Consider the following 23,340-nt stretch of genomic DNA (forward strand, 5'->3'; position numbering starts at 1 on the left):
TTTTTATTTAAGTAGCTCACTCTGGTTGCAGTTTTTCTGAAAAGTTGTCACATCCTGCTGTCATATTAGTGATTATTTTAGTGTTTTTATGCTTTGTTTTTGCTCAATTTGGATGGCATTAATGTTAATTCTCTACTTTGTTGAAAAGTAGTAGTATCAACAGGAAAGGTAAACATTTCCCACTATTCTTGTTTTTTCCCTTAACACCTCAAGTATCGCAGAAGTTAGGAATTTGTTGTACGCTGTGCCAACTAAAACTGAAGCTCAGCCTGCAAGAGTCTGGCAGGAAGGCAGCTCAGGTCAGGAATTTCATACAGGAAGTGGTCTAGAATTAGACTTCCTGTTCGCTCCTCTGGGTGGAGGTGCTGCCGGGCGTCATTAAGCCCAAGGTGATGACAACAAGGAGGGGAGGGGGGAGAACTTATTCTGCCTTCAGGACACCTTTACAGCTGGGCTGGGCAGAGCAATGCGGCCTGTGTCTGCAGCTGTGCTCTCAGTGCTGGGACAGATTTCTACTTCGTTACAATAAACTAAAGCAAACGGTTCTTGTTCGCCTGCCCCACCCAGGTCAAAACTATGTACACATCATCTGATAAGTGTTTTAGATCTGTTAGGATTACAAGAATCGTTTTTTATTTGTTAAATGCCAGGATAACGAGAAACATTTTCACAACTTTAAAGTCAGATTCAATAAAATTTTATGCATATGGCACCAATTCATGAAACATGTCGTCTCAAGGCACTTTCCAAAGTGAAATTCAATGAGATTATACAGATTGGATCAGATTATACAGGTTGGTCACAAAAGTTTCCTCTCTAAGGAAACCCAGCAGGTTGCATCAAGTCTCTCCAAGCAGCATTCACTCCTCCTGAAATAGCGTAGAGCCACAGTGGACAGTCGTCTGCATTGTTGATGGCTTTGCAGCAATCCCTCATACTACGCAAGCATGAAGCGACAGTGGAGAGGAAAACTGCCCTTTTAACAGGAAGGAAAAACCTCCATCAGAACCAGGCTTAGTGTGAACGCTCATCTGCCTTTAGCCTCATGTGTACAATGAGGCTTAAATGCTGTAAACAGTCTAATTTTTTTTTTTTTTTTTTTTTAGCTTTTGTTTGGTCAATTCAAAATATAAAGAGTTAAATAAAGGCACACCTGTGGGTGTATTTTAAGCCAATACTGCAAACATGCTACTTTTTTGTGTAACCACATGGAAAAATCCAAGGAAATATACCAGGAAGGTAATTTAGGACCTTCAGGTTCATTGTTGTGTGTAATTTACAGATGCCTGAAGGTGCCAGCTTGATCTGTTAAAGCAATTATATCCAAGTATAAAAACCATGTTAATGTCCAGGTATCACACTGTTGAAGATGGAGGTCGTTTCTGTCCCATTCAACACCAAGGAAAAGACAGTTGTATTGAAGGGAGTTAAAAGGCAACTCGGAACGAAGATGCTATTCCTCTAAAAATAAAAACAGATTACAGTTGGAGAGAGAGAGACCTCCATTTTTGGAGACATCTTTGCTCTAATTAAAGTAAAACAGAACTTTTTGGACATGAAGGCCATTGTTACATTTGAGGACAAAAATGACAAGCTTGCTAGCCTGAAAACAGCATCCTGGGTGTGAAGTGTGGGGGTGGCAGCGTCACGTTGGAGTCGTGTTTTTGCTGCAGGAGGGACTGCTGCGCTTCACAAAATGGACTCCACAATTAGCAAAGAACATGTGATAAAAGTAACCTGTGAAGAGCCTAGAAAGGGCCCGATCCAAGCCAGTGACGTAAGGATGGCAACACCAACCCGACCCATTTACACCAGTTCTGTAACCGGGTGTGAATTTGGAAAATGACCTCCCGCATTAGCAAATAGAGATAATTTCTGTAATCCTAATTAACCTAAAGCATGTTTAGTGGAAAGAGCAGTTGTATGATCTTAGGCAAGGCACAAAACCTCAAGCCCTGTACCGATCTGCGCATTAGTGCATGAATATGAATAATTGGTGAATGTAAATAAGACTCGGGCGTGTAGAAGTGCTTTGATTGGTCGGTACAATTAGAAAAAGGCTACACAAGCTCAAGTCAATTCTTTTTCTGTGGTATATTTAAATATTTGGTTTCGGCCGTTGTTTTTGAGAATCACTGGCCTTGCTTCAGACAAGATGCGATGGCGTAGCATCTGTACAGCCTCTGAGTGTGGAGGCTGTACAGTTCGGCTGCTCCCTTATTCAGGGGGGGTCGCCATTCCAAGTCATAGCAAATTGGAGGACTTGGTAGAGTTTTGACGCCAGATAACCTTCCTGACATAATCAGGGTCCGAAACCCGGCCCCTGTATCAAAGACGTGGACTTAATCTGCCGCACCACAGAACGACAAGGCATGTGTGTAAACGTCTTTATTTCACTGGCAAAGTAAAAGATTGTCTCTGTACCTGGTGACCATACCCTGACCAATGTCCCTGGTATCAGGATTCTCTCTGCAGCTTCTAGTGACGAGTTGCTTAACCAGAAAGCATGCCAAGACAACAAGGTCAGTCTGCCTGTGAAAATCCACTTTCCAGTTTAGTGCAATGCATCATCCTAGTGGGGAGTGGTGGCCTAGTTAGAAAAGGACACTTGCATCCTAGGATGGCTGCAGTTTGAATCCCACAGAATGTTCCTGAGCAAGACCCTCAGTCCCAGGATGCTCCCCGGGCATCGCGCAGTGCCAGCCCAAGCTGCTCCCTAAGGGATGGGTTAAACACGGGGGGATGCATTTCTTTGGAAATTACAAAAATATGATTATTTTCCTGAGTCGCTTTAGAAGATGATGTCCAACATATATTCAATAGTCAAGTTTAAATTCCTTCAGTATTTGTATCAGTTTAGTCCATAGCTATTTCTCAAAAATTATAATTGTAAGTAGAATTTTAAAATCCTTTACCCAGGAGTACTTTCTATGGGGGGGAATCCAAGTGAATCTTTGAGTAGTAATGATGCACGAATGGACAACTGAGCGTGTGGTTCGTCCATTGGCAGTCTAAAACTGCAGCAGCATTACCATAGAGCCCGCTCAGGGAAACCTACACCATCCCTGATTATTATCTTTGTCAGAAAGGAAAGTATTACCTCTAGTCATAATGTAGAAAGTGTGTCTGCCTCATGGACAGAAATTGAGTTGGCCTGACACAACCGAGTGATCCGCCTCCTGTTCTAGTTTCAAATTATAGAGAGTTGCAGAAATGTTGTAATGTGACCCATATTGAGCAGAAATGCTTGAACAGCAAGACACAATCACTGTAATGTAATAGTGCATTACATCACGTATTTGCACTTTCTAAAAGCTGCATTTTAATACAGCTGCATGCTGCCCATGCTCAGTTGTTCCTCATTTCATGTGCAATAAGATACCTCCTGTTTATTCTACACAACAACAAACGTGTTACACTGGGTTATTTTTTTATTTAGATCTTCAGCTACATCTTGACTCTAAATGTCAACGTGCTTGTTAGAGCTCCAGTGACTGTGGAGACCGGCTGAGCCGTCAGATACGCAGACGGGAAGAAACACTCGACAGCAGTGAGGCCGGCTGTCAGTCTGGTGACAAAGGAGAACAGTGGGTCAGCGGCCTTGTTGTCCTGATCCATGCGGTCCCACCAGGGCAGGAATACAACATGCACAACATCCTGGTGTGTTCAAATCTGTCCTTTACATGAAGCCGAGGGGCGTTTTTTTTTCCTGTGTGGTGACATAAAGGAGGCTCCACCAATAAAAGATTGATGGAAGGAGAAATCCTGCTATTTTAGACCATGTTACAAATAAAAAAAATTTATATCTCTACAATGGGTTTTGTGCTGCTCGTTTTATTAATACGACACCAGTTCACAATAAATGCCACTTTGAGGGACTTTACAAGACAAACAGGTCCAGTTCATGTACAGAGTTTATTTGGATCGATATGTAGTTAAAAAAAACAATCCAGTTTATTCTAGTGCAAACCGAATTATATATACATTTATTCCAAAAAAAGTAAAAAGCAAAACAACTGGACTTTTTTACGAAGTTTGAAGACGTTTCACTTCTTACCCAGAAAGCTTTCTCAATTCAAAATGTCTGGAGTAATGTGGAGTTGCAAGCTTTATACTACTGCCCAGGAAAGGCCTATTAATGGCTTAGATAACATGCAAATTGAACCGAAACTGGTCCGCTCCTCTGTAACGAGGAGTCGTTAGGGTCGTTATTGGCCTGGCATACAAGGGCGATGTTTTGATCACCCGTATGGGGGTGATGATTGAGGTGATAATCAACCCTATAGCTGTATTGTAAGTTTTTGAGAGTTGGAACCTCAGTCCTCCTCCTGTTTCGGTTCAATTTGCATGTAATTGGCTAAAGGAGCTACTGCCGCCATTACCTTTTTACTTTTCTGTAACATAGAAGGTACTCTTGGATCAGTGCTTCTTGCATCTTCTTGCATCTCTGCTCTGGTTCTACCCTGGTTCTGGTTCTGCTGCAGGTTGCTTCCTGTTAAAGGAGAGTTTTCCTCTCCACTGTCGCCTCATGCATGTTGCAGACGACTGTCCACTGTGACTCTACGCTCTTTCAGGAGGAGTGAATGCTGCTTGGAGAGACTTGATGCAACCTGCTGGGTTTCCTTAGAGAGGAAACTTTCTGACCAATCTGTCTGGAGGATTTGATTGAATTGACTTTGTAAAGCACCTTGAGATGATATGTTGGGAATTGGCGCTATGTAAATTAAAGTGGCTCCACTGATATTTTAAGTGCCTCATTGTTTAAAAAAAATAATAATTTTGCCACTTCTCAGTCTTGTTTTTGTTACACCTGCATTTAATCATTTTCTGGCAAGTTTGCGTTGTGAAACAACTGAGTAAAAATAGTTTTTTTTAACGGCTAACAGAAGTGTTGTCAAGTTTGTAAAAGTTGTGTTAAAGTTTTGGGAACGAAAAAGAATATTTTATTGCTTGAATCGGTTGCAACTAAGTTAAACTCCTTTTTTTCTGGTTCTTGTTCGATGCTCAGTCAGACGTTGGACATGCGTCTGGGGGTCAGGCTGGCTCCACAAACCCTTCTCTGCATCAGAAGCTGGTGATGTTGAAGCAGCCGTAGGTCATCAGAGATTGTTTAGGGCCTGAAGAAGTGTCTTGGTTCTGTATCAACTGCAGAGCATCTGACAGAGTAAGAGGGATTGCCGTTGGCAGAGAGACGTAAGCTGCCTTTCAGGGAAAGACTGATCATTACGGTCTCCATTAACTCCTGTGTCCTCTCCTCCGCTGCAATAGGTGGGAGACTAATGACTTATACATTATACATTGTGTATTCCAGTAACTGCTTCTCACTTTACCGGTACGGGAGACTCCCGGTCTCCAAGAGGTTCCTGCACAACGTCAACTGTGCAGTTCCCCACAACCGCCGTCCTGATTTATTTTTCCTCGTTAACCCCCGTTCGTTACGATCGGCTTTGACCTTGAAGTCTTAAAGGGCAAAACCCCCCATTGTTTCCTTCTTATTCAATTGTGTTGTGAAAAATGTTATGTTGCACAGGCTCGTGATGAGGGATTGCTGCAATGCTAATGATTCGATGCAGCCGGCTCTCACCATACGCTTGGTAAATAGGAAGGGTTGCTGGCTGCTTGTTTATGTTCATAACTTGGATCTGTTTGTCTTGTAAAAGTACGTTGCTATGACATTTGTCGGGAATTGGTGCCATGATGAGTAAACTGAATTAGCTGGGTGTTATTTTTTTTATTTATTTTTTATTTTTTGACTATCTTAGTTGTAAAATAACTCCAGGTCAGTCATATTGGATAGAATAAGTACCAACTGTGAGCTGCAGTTATTAAAGTCCTGATTCAGATTTCCTGTTGGATTTATATCTGGGATTTGACTAGACCATTGTGACACTTGAATGGGCTTTTTTTCCTTGTTTCTCTTACTGTACATTTAGGGTCACTTGACCAGTATTCCCTTGTATTTAGCTCCTTCCATCTTCCCATAAACTCTGCATAGTTTCCCTGTCCCTGCAGAAGAAAGGCCTCCCCACAGCATGATGCTGCCACCACCACGTCTTGTGGCGTGAATGTTAATAACGTGCCGTGTTATTACTTTGTATGGTAGAAAAAACAAAGGAAAATCCCCAAATAGTGGCAAATATAGATTAGTCAATGACCCCATCCAGAAAATGGACACAACCACTGGGCCAGGAGGATTCTCTCTTAATGACTTCGTCTAAAAAAACAAATTTCTGAGCCAAATGCACTTTCAGTGAAGAAGCAGCTTGGATGCTGCTTTTTCAAACTTTGTGGCAAATGACCCTGAACCATCACTGATCTTTATTTACATGTTCAAACCTCTCAACCAAAGTAAAAAATAAATAAAAATTCCTCTTCAGAACGAAAATTAATTAATTTAGATGTTATTGTAATCCGTTCTCATTAGATTTAGCACCGTCAGAGCCTTAGAAGCTGCTTCGTCAAAGTAATCTCCTCTTCTAAAGGTTACCATTTTTTTGCCCAGGCTCCTGAATGCATCACATCCTCCCTCCTCATCCTCTGCCCCCCCCCACCCCACCCCTATCATCCAGCAGCAATCCCCTCCCTCTGCTTCCCCTCAGCCCCCTCCCTTTCCTGCCGGCCCCTCGGCAGAGGATGTGTCTGGGAGAGAGAGTGTGTGTGAGGGGAAAAGGGGAAAGCCGTTAGTAGCATGGATATGTGCCCTCTCTCCTCCACCCTTTCTTCTCCTTCCTCTCCTTCCTCTTCCCCTCCGTCTCCTCTCCGTCTCTCCTCGGCCTTCTCTGCCCGCGTTGCGCACTGGTCGCCCTCAGTGCTGGCCCTCGGGGGTTGAAGGAGTCTCGTCGGGTGGACGGGCGGCTGAAAACTAAACTTCAATGTCAGCTGGGGACCAGAAGAATGGAGGTGACAAACCTAAAGGTAAAGAGAGCAGCAGCAGCAGCAACAGCAGCTTTTCTGAATGACCAACACCCACTTCTCTGTAGTCTCTGAGCAGAAATAAACAACACGGATCAGCTTCTCAGCCAGACGAAAATGAATGAAGTGTCCTGCCTGAAGGAGTCAGCTTAGGAGTGATGTATTGGTCTGTGGCCTCTGATTCCATATCGATCCCCATCCTGTCCCTCAAGGATGGATAATAGTCCTTCAGAGCAGGTTGAATATTCTGAGAAAAGAAAACACAAACCTGGTGTCTGTCTGAGTTTCGTTTTCTGATCTGAATGTTGGTTTTGCTGTATTTTTAGGAGGGGTTCACATTTTTGCATCTCCCGTACAAAAAAAGAAAGTGAGAGTTTAATGAGAAACGCACTTTTAAACTAGACTAATGAACATTTCAAAGGCAATTAAGTTTAAATGGGTTAAATGAACACGCAGAATGAAGTCGGCCTGTTTTGACGTGACTGTTTAAAGGGAAAGTGTCCTGTTCTCGTCTCTGCCAAACGTCGTATTAATCCTATGTGCATTAGAGGACAACCCGTAAAAGATTAATGTAATCATGAGTAAATCAGACCAAAAATAATTTGTGCATTTGATTTTACAACCTTTCTTCATTGCAAAAGTATTGAAGTACACGAGAAAAAGGTAGACAATTATATTCATAGGCATGATGAGTGGTTTTAAGCTCGTGAAGAGCTGCAGATTAGTTTCCTTTATGATGATTGCTAATAGTCTGACTGGGGACGATCCTGCAGAAATGAGCAGTTTCAGTGTCACATGGGAGACAGACGGGCAAAACAAAGTGGAAATGAGCCCCAGCAGCATAACAAAAACAAAATCATACGAATATCCCTTTATTGTTTCGGATCTACAAGTATTCGCTTTTTATTGCATTTTGAAGGAGAATAATCTCGCACAGAATGCTTGCAAGATGGGCAAATTTATTCAGAGGGCGAAAGAAATCCTACAATCTGTTACTAATCTTTCTTAACTGTCCTGGGTCCTCTCTCATGCTCACCCCAGATGTTGCCTGCTGGATTTGGGTCTGGGGACTGAGGTGACCAGACTACACAGTCTGGAAAAGTCTGGAATGATGTTTCCCTGTTTTCCAGGTCTGAATAAGTATAAAAAAAGGTTGGATTTTTCTTAATATATAATATATGAGTATCTATAGTTATATAGTAGTATTTACATATTAACTTAAAATGCCAAACAACACACTAAATAAAGGTGTTTTTTTGTGTTTTTACAAACAAAGCCAAGAAACTAAAGTTCTCAAAGCAAAAATTGTGTTTGCCCTTAATAGGGAAATTCTTGAAATACTTAAAAATATTTTGAAATTTCTACCGCAGAGACGTTTTCTTACTATAATTAAACCTTTATTCATTCATGTAGCTTAATTTAGAAACAAGTTTTCATTTACAAGAGAGATCTGTTGGCACATGTTTAAAAACTGATCCTTAAACAACACAACGCTTGCTAAAATACAGCGTCACAATGCAACAAAGTAAAAATGTAAGAGCAAGAGCAAGAATCTTCTCAACGAGAGGTAAAATCACCCAGAGAAATCTGATCCGACAGTTTTGGTTCCTGCTGAAGGTGATTCCTGGATGAAGGTGCAGAGGAAGAGAGAAAGATGTTTTTACCAACTCGGTACGGACCGAGGGAGCACAAAGAGAAACGCCATCCTGGCATCGTAAACTGGATCCGGTGTGTTTGGGTGACATTTAAGAGGACAAAAACAGAGGCGATAAACCTTATATGCTGTTAACGCAGGAAATAAAAATACCAATTTGTGCCAGTTTTCAAAATGTACAGTCTCAACATCATAGCTGTCACCATCCTCGTTCCTGAGGACCTCCCCAACATGCCCTGGAGCTAGAGACCACTGCTCGAGATTGATGGATAAAAATTCATGGTTTGCCTCCTCATTACTTCGATTAGGGAGGGCTGTTGTTCTCCCCCCTCCTCTTTAGAGTAAATACAGTAGAAATCTACCAAAAAAGCAAGATAATTATATTCAGTGTTACTTTTTCATGATTATTCATTCATTTTAATAACTTTCAATGCCACTTGGCTACCATTAAAAATATACAGTATCGGAATAAAGGACCTGTTACACTAATAATAAACATAAACAATCCAGATTCACCATTTATTTATATAGGAAGGCTGAATTTCTCACAGAATCACCATATAATGTTATGAAAATTGCCAAGATTGTCATATATGTTAAGTTATAATGCATGTTTTGTAAAAAAAAAAAAAAAAAAAAAAAAAAAAAAATCAATATAGCTAACTAGACCGTTTTCTCCAACTCTCTTAACTAAAACAAAGTGCAATGTAGGTATATGACACTATTATTATTATTACACTATTATTACATTAATAATTCCCAACAAAAACAATCCAGATTCACCAGTTATACCTTAATTATTACTATAAGAAGGCTGAATTTCTCACAGAATCACCGTATAATGTTATGACACTTGGCAAGATTGTCATATATCTTAAGTTATAATGCATGTTTTGTAAATAAAAATCAATATTGCTAACAAGGCAGCACATATATTTTTTTACATCTGTTTTCACTTGATCCGGGCCTGTTCCTTCTCGCCATAATTTTACTATCTTTATGAATTTCCAACATTAACTACACAACAGCATAAGTGTTGGAAAAACCCAATCAGGACAACCGCGTTTACAGGATCCAGATATGTTGGTAAAGTTTGGAGCATCGTGGACCCGCTGATTGGTCGGATCTCTGGGGAAGGAATCAGATCTTGCCTTTCGCCTGTACAAAAGGCTGAATAATTTGCCCCTTTCCTGAACTGGTAAATAAAACAGTGGCAGATATTACAACAGAGTCGGGTTAAAGTTAGTCTAGATGCCAGAAATAGCTGCGAAACGGCACCAATGCCCTGAATCCACAAATTCAAAGCGAGATAAATATCAGTCCTCGTCCAGTCTAGCGGTGAGTTAGTAAAAGAAAACAAACTCTTTGAACTCTTCATATTTCTACCCAAAGGAAACAAGTTACATTAGAAATTCTTCAAACTCTTTTCAAAAGTACAGATAAAAGGTATTTACATTTGAATAAACAGTGCAGGGGATTGTGGGATGCCGTCTACAGGATTTGGACTCAATTTACGCAGAACGAGTCCAAAGAAAGGCCAGACGCAGCTCCACTGATCCCACCCGCCCAAGCAATGCGCTGTTCGCCCCTCTCCCAACAGGTAAAAGCTTCAGAAGCCTCAAAACCAAAGCTGATAAACTTAGAAACAGCTTCTTCCCCAGAGCGGTGAGGGCAATCGCCCCCTGATGGAAGACTGCAGCTTTTAAATCACCCCACTGTTACTAACCCATCATCCCCTTAATGTAATTGCCTACCTGCATTATTATCTATTATCTCAGAATATCTAAATGCACATTTCTGTAAATGAATCCTCAAATCATGCCATAAAAGCACCTTATTACCTCATTATTTGTTATCTTTGACTCACGAAGGACAACTTGTTCATACAAATTTTTACATCTTTCATTTTTTTAACACTATAATGGGGGGAAAAAAACACTGTAACCCTCGTTCTTCACAGCACTTATGTGCCAAACAAACGGAGTGGCCAAAATTAAATCTCACCACCGTAACACGAGGTGACATTAAAGAATCTTTGAATCTTTAAATGTACTAATTTTAAAGGTAGATTTGGTTCAATACAAGATTAAGCTACTTCAAAAACCAAATTCCTTTTAATGCATTTTGCACATTTTAACCAGAAGTGATCACCAATTTATCTCTCTCTATCTTAAAATGATCAAACATTTTACACCTTTAAGTGTTAAAAGATTTTTATCAAGGACAGATCTAAAAGGTGCACAACAACGGCACTCGAGGACCGAAGTTTGACACCTGCCGTAAAGATAAAAGCAACAATATGTCTTAGAATGGCCTAGTCAAAGTCCGGACCCAAACCAGATAGTAATCTTTGGCAAGCCTCTAAGATTCCTGTTCAAAATGCTCTCCACTCAACCACAGTTGGAGCTTTTTTGCAAAGAGGAATGGAGAAAAAATTTCCCCGTGCAAAGGGGGTGAACCCTTAGGTCAAAAGACTTTAGCTTGGAAGAGTTCAGGAGTTTAGTAAATTAAGAAGACTTTGACATGTTGTGAGTTAGAAGGTACGTTGAGATTGCTTCTTGTGAGTTTGGCAGATGCTGCCACATAAAAAGCAACCAAATTTGAAACAACTGTCAGATAAATGGAGTTTCAGCGTGCCGTGGGCCCACAGGCCTGAGATAAGCTGTTTCCCTGCTGATGCTGGAGCAGCCTTAATGCGGGTTAATCAGTGGATCACTGCTGTATTGTTCTCCGCTTCGGTTGAGGTAGACTCCAACAGGCTCGTCATTTTTCTTGCATGTGGAGTTTAGTGGTTCATTGTGTTGCAGTTTTGCTGATGACAACGCTTCAGCGTCATCAGATTAGGAGACAGTCCCATGACCTGCTCTGAGACAGAGACGGGTCTGTTTGTGTTACTGAGACGTCCAAATATCTGCACAAACGCTGACGTAACTGAGAGAAGCTGTTTTTGTCGTGACGCTTTTCTAACGTTTCGCTGGCCGCCTCTCTCCTCTGAGTCACTCATGAGGTTCTTGTTCTGCTGAAGCCAATCATGTAATTCAGACCGAAGACTCTGATGACTGCAGGTCTTCCTCTTCTGACTGACTAACAGATGAGGAATCATATTCAGGCTCCTCTGATGGCAGCAGACCATCGGCTCCATCTTCTTGTCTCCATTAGAAGAAGCAGATTGTGCAGCAATCGTCTCCCAGGGTTAGCATGCTCACTCGTTAGATTCAGATTCAGCTTGTTTACCATTTGCTGTGTATTAAAAAAAACACTTTGCAAAAAGGATGCAAGTAGCTCAAGTGCACAGTTTGCCGTTCACACAAACAAAAGGGCGAAAACAATCGCCACCCATGGCGATTGAGGGGCACATAAAAAGAACATTTAAAACTGAAACCCTAACAAATTAAATAAAAAAAAAAGTGCTTTTATCAGTCATTACAGAGGTTAGGATCTTCAGGTAGCTGCAGAAAGTTCAGTTCCTATCCAGACATTTCATTATTTTTCTTTTTTTTTTGGCGTTTATCTCCTCCTTTGGTGGACATACTTTTCAGAAGAAACAAAGTTAGACTTCTGGGGAGGAAGAAAAAGTTTTGTTTTGCAGATATATAACAATTTTGGCAAGACTTTGGAGGGGAGGGGAATGCCTTCATCATAACAATCATGGAATGATACTGTGATGAACTAATATGAATTTCTCCTTTAGGTTGTTAGACTTCCTGTTCGTTCATATAGAGCTGTGCCCTGGGGGGTTTTTTTTAGGTTAAAAATGCGTCAAATGTGTCAGAGTGATTATTACTAACTGCTTAAATCACGATTCTCTCCATAACTAGGTCTAATATTTAGTTTACATTATAACACTAAGAAATATATTGTCATTATATATTCCTCTCAGCCCTTTCCACAACTTGTTTAACTAGTTCTAACCACTTCAAAATCAAAGCCATCAAAGATCTTTGAGAATGATGAGAATGAAAAATAATATTTATCCAATACATAACACAAGCATGCAATTAATTGGTCCTTTTAATTGCTACTTTTAATAATGCACCATCTAGGAAAACCATTTTTTGCCATCCTTCTACTTCCTTCCTATAACATTACCAGTTCAGTTTTAACAAAATAAAAGCATTTCCATCATTGTGCACACGGCCGCGTGGGACAACTAAACCGAGTCCTGCTGCCGCCAGGTGCTGCCAATCAAGTCCGCTTAATTAACTGATCATTGTCAGCTGTGAGAAAAGGTTTTGTCAGTTTGTCGGTCTGGAGCATACAGCGTGTGTTAAGATGACATTAGACCCCTGAAGGGTTATCCACCCATTTCTAAGCAATCTGGAGTCAGAAAGCTTCCACACAAATGAAAAAAATATTAAATAGGAGAAAGAAAATTACATTTAAGTCAAGCGCTGCAATGCTCAGAGCAATCATGGGAAACCCAGAAGCTCTGCCCCAGCCTGTTACATGTCAGCACACTTAGAAAAACCCAGAACATATGTGGCTTGTTCGTAAACGGTGGAAGATGGGATCCTGCTCTCTCCAAAGATAATACGGTCGCAAGATTTCAGTTCACAAAGTTACATCTACAACTGTCCTTTAATTTAACAGATGAGATCAAATCATGGGGCGTTTGGACGTCGTGCAAAACTCTACCAGCCGTCAAGCACGGTGGAGGAGGAATCATGGTCTGGGATGGTTTTTGGGCCCTCTGCAGTCAGCCAGTTGCCCACAAGCAAACTGCTTACCAGAGTATCCACTTTCACACGGCAGGCAATCCCGAAGTTTGCTCTGAACTGGGTCATCGGCAGGGAAAAGAACGGCCCAGTCAAAGCCCAGACCTCAGGTTGATTAAAAACGCTGTGGTGGGGCCCTTCAGAGAGCCGTGCAGGAAACAAAGATACTTCTCTTCTGCAACCTGAGAGACAGAAAACAACTAATGGGTAACTGCTGCTGGAGCGATTCTGCACGCTAATGGATCATTGGGTGTCCTTACTTTTGTTTTCACACACAGCTTTCCCTTTCTGGGGTTGTTTCTGTTAATTAAATAATGACACTAGAATCAGCCGTGTGTTTTTTGCACAGCTGATGCTAGATTGAGAAAAATTTCAAACCTGGTGAGGACCGGATTGTTTTATCACATCCTAACAGATTCAACTCTAGAAGGGAAAGAGGGTGTCCTTATTTTTGACTATGACTGTACAACAGCTAAAGCACATAAAAAATAATCTGAATATCCCGTGTTTTATGTAATAAATGTCTAAAAGATCACGTAAAGACTTCTACAAAAATAAAGCTAAGGGTCATTTGTCACAAATCTACGTCTGGCTGGAAATAGTTTCTGGTCCATCAGCTAAATTGACCTGAACCGCTGCAGTTTTCTGCTGGGAAACTCTTTCATCAATTCACAAACATCAGTTGGATAAGTGCTTTAAAATGTTGAAGCAAACGGCTCTTTGAAACCGGGACTCAACCTTTTCCCATGACAGAGAAGCTGCAGCTGGCCAATTGAAGCTCTTCACCAAGTTTAACTTGATCGCCAGCGTCATTTTCTCTGCAGCAACTGCAGCGCCGCTTCCAAGGAATGTTTGCAGAAACAAAGTCCACTCCGCTTCAACGTTCGTTAGGGCTGGGAAGCTTTCACTCAGAAGAGATTTAACGTGATTCTCATTATTAACGTGATCTGTCGGTGGGATTTGATTGAATTCGACTTTAAAAAGTGCCTTAAGATGACACGTGTTGTGAATTGGCTCTATATAAATAAAACTGGATATAAACTGAATGAATTTTAATCTATTTCTCATTTAGAAGCAAAATGGGAAGCTTCCCCTGTATTTTTGCTGAACGTTGAGACAACATGATTAAGGTTTCTGTCAATAAAAGGGTCAGTTTGGTTTGAAAAATAATTATTTGGCATGAGAGAAAGAAACACAGCACCTTGCAAAAGTATTGACAGCGCTAACACTTTCTCACATTTTACACTGTTACGACCACAAACCTTTCTGTGTATTTTATCTGGATTTTATGTGATAAACCAACACAGAGTGGTGCATAGTTGGGAGGCAGAAGGAAAAGGATGATTTGCTTTTAAACTTTTTTTTTATGGAAAATCTGAAAAGTGTGGCATGTATTGGTTTTCAGCGCCATTGTTTGATGTAAATACAGCTGCAAGTCTTTTGGGTTACGTCTCTGGAAGGAGGAAATGTCTGTTAGCTGTAATTTCTACGTCTTCCCACAGATTATGAATTTGGATTTAGGTGTGGACTTTGACTAGGCCCTTCTGCATGCTTTGATACATACCATTGACTTGCAGGAAGGTGAACTTCTGCCCTAATCCCAGGTCTTTCAAAGCCTCTACCGATGTCTATAATGTCAACCTTTATTTAGCGCCATCAAGCCTCCCTTCAACTCTTCAAGCTTCCCTTTCCGTGCTGAAGAAAACAATTCCCACACCATGATGTTGCCACCATCATTTTTCACTGTAGGGATGATGCGTGCAGTTTGAATTCTACAGCTCACTTATTGTTTTGTATCTATGCTTCTCCGAAAAGGCAAAATTTATGAAGAGCATGGCTAGTGGTTGTCCTGTCAACAGATTCTCCACCTGAGCTGTCAGTCTTTACAGCTCCTCTACAGTTACAATGGCCCCCTAAGCTGCTTTTCAATCAACCAATGCTCTCCTTGCTCAGCCTCTCAGTTTTGGTGGACATCCATGTCTTGCTCGGTTTGTAGGTGGTCCATCGCCTCTACATGTTTAGATGATGTGTTACTTGGTCTTCATGACGCTGTTTGTTTACAAATGTTCTCTAACAAACCTCAGAGGCCAAAACAGAACAGCTGCAGTTATACTCAGACTGATTTACTCAGTCTCATCATTTTACCAGTTAGGTGACCTCAAAAGGCTGCACTGGATTTTATCTAGTGGTATCAGAGTAAAGAGGGGTTAATTAAAAAACAAATGGACACCACACCGCATCATTTCACTTCTGCTTCCATTACAGGGGTTCCCAAAGTGGGGTTCAGGACCTCCTTGGGGGTCGTGAGACACAACATTTCTGACTTGTCAGAAATATACCTGCTTTGATACAGTAGATTTATGCCTTTATTCGTGGAAAAATATTTTTTCTCCAAAATCTAGCACTTTTCGATATCAGAAAACATCCAAATTATTTCTTGCAAATATGTTTTTAATATAAGCTAATATGAGTTTTCTTTTGTGGAAATTTACTCCTCTGTGACTAATAATTAGTTTGCTTTAATTTCCAATGGCTGTAGATTATATTTTTGGGAAGATACGAGAATAAAGTCATAGTATTACAAGAAGAAAATCACGCAGTCGTTTGCACAATTGTTTCAAACTCATGACATTAATAATTTGATTCCAATTTGCTAAAAAGATTTATTTCCTTATTTGTGAAATTGGTACCAATGTATAAATTTACAAGATTGATCATTTTAACACAAGGGGAAGACTGCACTTTTTTGTAAGTCTTCCTAAAAGTACTATTTTATTCTCAAAATTTTATGACTTTATTCCCATATTTTCCAAAAAGAGGAAAAATGCACAGGCTGAGAAGTTTGGGAACCCCTGGTCTGTTACATAGAATCCCAATAAAATAGATTACAATCAGTCGTTAACAGCCTAAGAAAAGTCAACAAATTTAAAGGGTGTAAATACTTTTAGAAGTCTGTATGAGGAAAACAGAATATATTTTAAGTCCTATGCTCTAAAATCTCTACTGGGGTTTCATCTAACCAGAGGAGATTGTTGGTGTAGCTACATTTGTGAGCATCTAACAGACTTTCCTCCCCTACGTCTCATGATCTGTTTCCCAGAGGCTGCTGTATGGCCAGAGGTGGAGCGGGCAGAGTGCTTGGCCCGCGGCGCCGCTCTAAAGTGGGCGTCGGGAGTTTTCTGTCGGCCTGAACATCTGGAGCGACTGAGCCAGTACAAGAAGAGAGAGAGCCAGAGGACGGCCTCCGTCCACACCAGACTGAAGGTCAGAACGAACCAAAAAGCTGCACAGAGACAGGAGACGGTGCAGTTTCAATCATGGCCAACAAAGCCGATTCTTTAAACTGGTCTTTATCAGTTTTTAAAGTCTGTGAAGGTATTTCAGTGGTTTTTCCTTTGGACTTGGCTGCTTTTTCCCCTCATGTTCAGTCCAATCCTTGTACTTGACCATGCCAGCATGTTGTGCAGAAATCAGGACAAAGGAAGTGACATCATCTACAGTAAATGCAAAGTATCAGGAAGTCTTTGCATATCTTTGTGAATAATTCAATTAAGAAAGATCAATCACCCTTCAGCTGATCATCCACTTAAAAACTGAAGCAAAAAAAAAAAAAAGAAATCAAGCAAATTGTGTTTCTTCACACATTGCTCTAAAAATATGCAGACAGATTCTGAAAAATAAGTGAAAAAGTGACTAAAGTCCCAAAGAAAAAAATCTCTGTTGATAAGTTAATACCCATGTGATCGCCAACACAACCTCCTGGCATCGTTTGTCTGCAGTCCATGGTCCAGTCGTACCTGGAGGGGGTCGGTTGGGGTCTGGAGCAGCTGCGGGAGGCCCGGGACCAGCTGAGGGACGTGTCGCTCACTTTGAAGGAAGCAGGACTGGAGTCGGACGGAAACACCGACTGTCTGGCGTCTCTGGAGAAGCTGAGAGACGTTTCAATCAACCACCGTCAGCTCTTCGCCGCCGTCAGCAACCTGCCGCGACTTTACGCCAGTGAGAAGCTCTACGCTGATGTAGAATCGTGCAGTTTGCATTAAAAAAAACTCTGTTTTACAGTTCTGGTCAGAAATTTACACACGGTGGGGCCTGTGTGACTACATACTCTAATTTGGACCGTTGTTTTTCCACGTTCACTGATTAGAAAGAACCTTGTAAACTTCAGTGATTTTAGAAAACAAGAATAAGGGTTGCCTCAGATAACGTGGAATTTTTTGAGGATGTTCAGGAACAACCCAGAAGCCACCAAGGCTTGTGTGGTTGTTCCTCAATTTTTTGAGAAACACTTAAAGAAGTTCTGCTAGAGTGTTCTTAATGTTAAAGCGTTTCCACTTTTGCTATACGCACGCTCAGAATGAGGGATTGCTGCAACATTAGCAACTTAATGCTAAGTATCCGCGGTTGCTACATCCTTGCTCAGTAGTAGGGATTGCTGCAGCATTAACAACTTAATGCTGACTATCCTCTGTTGATACATAGTTACTCAGTATTAAGGATTGCTGCAACATTAATGACTTAATGTAATTGACTATCCACTGCTGCTACATGCTTGCTCAGTAGTAGGGATTGCTGGAACATTGACAACTTAATGCTGACTATCCACTGTTGGTACATATTTGCTCAGTATTGGGGATTGCTGCAACATTAATGACCTAATGTAATTGACTATCCACTGTTGCTACATGCTTGCTCAGTAGTAGGGATTGCTGGAACATTAACAACTTAATGCTGACTATCCTCTGTTGATACATAGTTGCTCAGTATTAGTGATTGCTGCAACATTAAGAACTTAATGCAAATGACAATCCACTGTTGGTACATATTTGCTCAGTATTGGGGATTGCTGCAACATTAACAACTTAATGCTGAATATCCTCTGTTGATACATAGTTGCTCAGTAGTAGGGATTGCTGGAACATTAACAACTTAATGCTGACTATCCTCTGTTGATACATAGTTGCTCAGTATTAGTGATTGCTGCAACATTAACAACTTAATGCAAATGACAATCCACTGTTGGTACATATTTGCTCAGTATTGGGGATTACTGCAACATTAACAACTTAATGCTGAATATCCTCTGTTGGTACATATTTGCTCAGTATTAGGGATTGCTGGAACATTAATGACTTAATGTAATTGACTATCCACTGTTGCTACATGCTTGCTCAGTAGTAGGGATTGCTGGAACATTAACAACTTAATGCTGACTATCCTCTGTTGATACATAGTTGCTCAGTATTAGGGATTGCTGCAACATTAACAACTTAATGCAAATTACTATCCACTGTTGGTACATATTTGCTCAGTATTGGGGATTGCTGAAACATTAATAATTTTATGTAATTGACTATCCACTGTTGCTACATGCTTGCTCAGTAGTAGGGATTACTGGAACATTAACAACTTAATGCTGACTATCCACTGTTCATACATACTTGCTCATTTTGAGGGATTACTGTTACATAAATGAGTTCATGCTGAATATCCACTGTTGTTACATGCTTATGAGAGATTGTTGCAACATTAATGACATGATACAATTTTTGCTGTGCATTGTTGCTACATGATTATTCAGTATTGCTGTGACATTAGTAGCTTAATGAAACTGACCATCTACTGTTGATACATACTTGCTCAGTATTGGGGATTGATGCAACATTAACGTCTATGTGCAATTGACTATCCACTGTTGCTGCATGCTTGCTCAGTAGTAGGGATTGCTGCAACATTAACAATATGAATGACTGGATTGAACACAACAGATATTTCTGTACATCAATTGGAATTTGTTTTGTGAAGTTCTTTCAGACCACGTTTATTGTGAATTGGTGCAAGATAAATCAGCTCAAGCTGATTTATTAGTGGGGTTATACTAACAATAAATTTGAAGTTTTATATTTCTCGTTTTAAAATATATTAAAGTGTTTTTGTTATATTTCTAGGCCACGTCGTTAAAAAGATCAGAATTAATGTGACTGTCATGTTGATAGTGAGTCAATGTAAACCACTGACCTGAACTGTATTTGGGAGAGATAATATATTTTAGTCAAATTTGGAAAAAAAAATGTTTTTGTTAAAAATTTTAACTATGTCCTTTTGTTTTCAGATCAGATAAGTCACCTTCCAAATTTTTATATTTACGGTCACTCCGGTTTTATTGTGCCACTAAGTGACTGTTATAAAGCAAAATTTCAATTTCAAAGAGTTATTTTTAAGCATTATTAAAAGTTAAATAAATATTCCAAATTAATAGAAAACAGAAATGTTCTGTTTTTAGATCATGTTTTTCGCAAATTCTGTTGGAAACTTGTATTTCCAGAAGGTTTTGGTTGATTTTGACCTGTTGGAACTGGGCCAATGTTTCCTCACATGTCATTTATATAAAGCCCCTTGTAAAAAAAAAAAAAAAAAGCATTAATGTGATTTTCAAAACTCACCAACGCCCTGTCGATAAAACTCGCCCCGCTGTAGAGGCTGACACAGGGTTCAGTGTTAACGTTGTGCAGAAACCATTCACTTCCCGAAAGACTATTACTGAGTCTAACGCTCCGTTTTCTCTGGCTCTTGTAGTTCGGAGCATGGTGCTGGAGACGGAGCGTCTGGTGGAGTCCAGGCGGCTCCTGGAGGCCCACGCCCGGCTGATGGATCTGGAGCGCTGGCAGGACGACATCCTCTGGCAGCTCCACGGTGCCGCTGGGACGGCAGGAAGTTCCCTCAGCAGCGAGGATAAGGAGCTGGTGGCCAAATATTTCTCTGGAGTCGGGCAGCTGGTGGACGCCCTGGGTGAGGACATCTCTGAGACACGGTTTACTAAGTAATGCTGAAAACCTACAAGCTGTAGCTGTCTCCCTTCATGTTCCATGCAGTGTAAATGAAATAATAACATGAATGAACTCATTCTAAACCCCTCCACATTAATTTTTAGAGTCAACTTTTTTAATTCAGGGAATTTCACACATATTTTACTTTTACACAAAGGTTCTGCGGCAGCTCTGCTAAACAAATGAACAACACTAACACACGGCTGTTTGCTCAGACCTGCACATAATTAATTTGGTGCTTTTATTGATGCTTTTTAACCGAAAAGTTACGAAAAAACTGATTCAAAATGATGAACATAGGATCACATATATACCTAAAACCCTGTTAATATTTGATCAGAGGTCCGTAGCAGGTTGCCCTTTTGGCATGAACATGTTCAAAACATACTTCTTCTTTCCAGCCCGTCTAACACATCTACTTTATTAAAACAATTATTCTTACTTAATTCATTCGGTACATAAGTGCTTGAGCCTTTAATAAAGAGAAAACAGTAAAATCATACAGTCGCAGAGCTTTTATGTTATCTCTTTTGTCCAAATTATCTATTAATTTGTGAATAACATGGAATATGGACGAGCTCGCCACACCGCCAATTTTTGTGGCAACTTGACAATTCGTGGACATTTGACGACTGTTCTTGGCTGAGCTTGTTGGGTCTATTTATTTAAGATGGTTCTTTACCGGCCCGCTGAAACCCGGCCGCTGAGCGCAGTTCATCATTTTTCAACAGGATTTGGATTGAAGTGTCGGGAAGGTCTTCTCCAATAGTTGGTCTTCTTTATCCGTCCCCCAAACCAGTTTAAATGTGTGTTTGGGATCAATCTCCACGCCTCCACCGTCTAAATGTAATTAAAAGGAGAAGTTGGAGATTTTTTTTATTACTTTATCAACTTTGTGCCGTGTACCGGTGCCACTGGGAGTGGAACAAGCACTCAGCATGATGCTGCCACCGCCATGCTCTACAGATGGTTCTCCTCCAAACTATTGTTGTTATAACCACTGTTGTATTTAACTTAAAACAACAAATTCAAACTAAAATGTCACCCTGCCTCTTTCCTAATGACGGGTGCAGAAGGACGGACTCTCAGCTTGTCAAAAAATAGCATAACTTGAGGTAAAGAAGGAAAATGTGGAGGTTGTTCTCCTTCCTTCATTTCCTCCACTTCATGCAACGTGAAGCAGACTCTCAGCAGGATTCTGCCATTTTTGGCAGCTGTCAAAGATCTCTATGCTCTAAAAGCCTGCCGTTGACTGGTCTTCATGCTGTGACCAAATATGTTAATCTGAGTCTCGTTTGAGGGTGAAACCTTCTTCCAGACAGTGTTTGGAGGGTCCAGATGTCCAGAATGCGTTGACCTTCTCAGTGGGAACCCTCTCTGTTCATGGGGATTTAAAGCTTGCTTCTTTGGGACTTATGTGGTTCCTGGGTTGTATTGAGCATCCGTCTTTTTTTGCTGGATCCTCACTATGTGGGTGACGTCACAGATGGTTCATATTGAGGCAGACTGGTCAGGGATGAATTATTTGCTCTTTTTTTTCCAGCACCGAGTTCATATTTTAATTTTAGAAAACATCTTTAACCAAAAAACGTTAAAAATGAATCAAAGGTTCATCATCTGCTCTGTGGCTGCAGGGAAGGAGCTGTGGGCAGTGGTGAGCAGCTCTCTGGCTCTGGCCCGTCAGAACCCCACGCCGTTCGTATCAGCGGTGAGGATAGTGGAGCGGGAGGAGGCCCTGGACCGAGCTCTGCTGGCGGAGAGAGGAGGGGCCCCTGCCAGCAGGCCCCTGCCTGCAGGACGGCCTCGCTGCTGGAGAGCTTGCTTCTTCCAGGTCAGAATTACCCGATGAGGACAAAAACCCGAACACGACAAACTTCAACCATATAGGCTCCAGCCTGTCATCTTTCCTGCTTGTCTCCCCCTCAGGTACTAGAGGAGGCGGTCTCTGCGCGGTTTCGCAGCGTTTCCTACCTGCACACACGGGGCCCGGGCTTAGCGGGCCACCTGTCTGCTCTCCAGCACGCCGTCATGACTGACCTGGCCACAGTACGCCACCTGCTGGAGCACTGCGTCCCACCTCATTACCAGCTGACTGCAGCTTACCTGAGAGCCAGCCACCGCTGTTTACACACTCACCTGGCGCAGGTCAGTCACGTTCACCTGCAGCGCCTGTATTTTTTTTAATCTAGGAGTGAGGTGCACGGGAAAAATCTCCAGACTTTCTCCTTCTTTAAGTTTCTAAATTACGGCTGAACGATTTTGGAAAATAATCTAATTGCGATTTTTTTTCTTAATATTGCGATTTAATGCGATTTTTTTCCCCCCAGTTTAATTTATCATGTCTTTTTAAATATATACAAACAACAAATCAATTTGTTTCCTCGCTGTGCAGATTAGTTGCTAAAAGACCCGCAGCATCTAAACTCAGAGCAGAAATGATTGTGTCTGACAACGATATATTTGAACTAAAATTGCAATTTTGACTTTTCTCTGCATTAACCACAAGCAACAAAAATGGTCTCTAGATAAAAATGTTTGTAAACAAGGACTATTTAAAACAATAACTTTTAATGTTTCTATTGATCAGAATATTATTCAAGAGAACAGCTTTTAGTTGATTTGGATGTCAGTCCTTGATTGACCAGTACTTAATTCTATGTATGATTAAATAAACTCTAAAACAAGTAATAAAATTAGATTATCTCACAGCTGCAACTGTCTTCCCTTCCATGTGGAGGCACTTTAAACATTTTACCGACACCTAAAGGACGCGTCTGATTGACTAATTGTTACATAGCCAAAAATTGCTGATCTCTGCAATTTGGAAATTGCGTTTTTTAAAATCGCGATTATATTGAAAATGTGATTAATTGTTCAGCCCTATTCTAAATGACAAAAGTGTGTTAATTCTTAGAAAATGGGGTGATTTAAACATGGATTTATACTAAAATAGAAAGCTGTGGGTCACCACAGCAGGTCATTACCCTCTGAAAAGAGAACACAGCTCAGATTTAAATAGACTGCTTCAATTGGTAACAAGTCATTTAATTTAACAACTTATAAACTAAAAATATTAATTTGCATCAACATTTCATCGGAGCTACCTTCTCCTTTTTAGTGCACAGCTTGCACACAGACATGACAGACTTAGCCCGTGACACAACAGAGGGACTCTAATAGCACATATATGATTGTTTTGCCACATCACACCTTAGTTTCAAGGTTTACCTGT

General features: G+C 40.8%; 1 protein-coding gene across 2 annotated transcripts in view; it reads left to right on the forward strand.

Annotated features, from left to right (window-relative positions):
• The first annotated feature begins 6,623 nt into the window (after nt 1-6,623).
• exoc3l1 (exocyst complex component 3-like 1) overlaps nt 6,624-23,340 on the forward strand; it is a 28,947-nt gene continuing 12,230 nt past the window's right edge. Inside the window, exons 1-6 of one of the 2 annotated variants that reach the window (XM_012867516.3) lie at nt 6,624-6,915; nt 16,382-16,545; nt 17,061-17,280; nt 19,858-20,070; nt 21,743-21,939; nt 22,035-22,253. In XM_012867516.3, coding sequence (XP_012722970.2) covers nt 6,873-6,915; nt 16,382-16,545; nt 17,061-17,280; nt 19,858-20,070; nt 21,743-21,939; nt 22,035-22,253 — 1,056 coding nt within the window. In that variant the 5' untranslated portion in view covers nt 6,624-6,872. The remainder of the gene's footprint in view (nt 6,916-16,381; nt 16,546-17,060; nt 17,281-19,857; nt 20,071-21,742; nt 21,940-22,034; nt 22,254-23,340) is intronic. The other variant, XM_012867517.3, reaches the window with a different exon arrangement.

This window comes from Fundulus heteroclitus, chromosome 2 (assembly GCF_011125445.2).
Source record: "Fundulus heteroclitus isolate FHET01 chromosome 2, MU-UCD_Fhet_4.1, whole genome shotgun sequence".
Classification (NCBI taxonomy): domain Eukaryota; kingdom Metazoa; phylum Chordata; class Actinopteri; order Cyprinodontiformes; family Fundulidae; genus Fundulus; species Fundulus heteroclitus.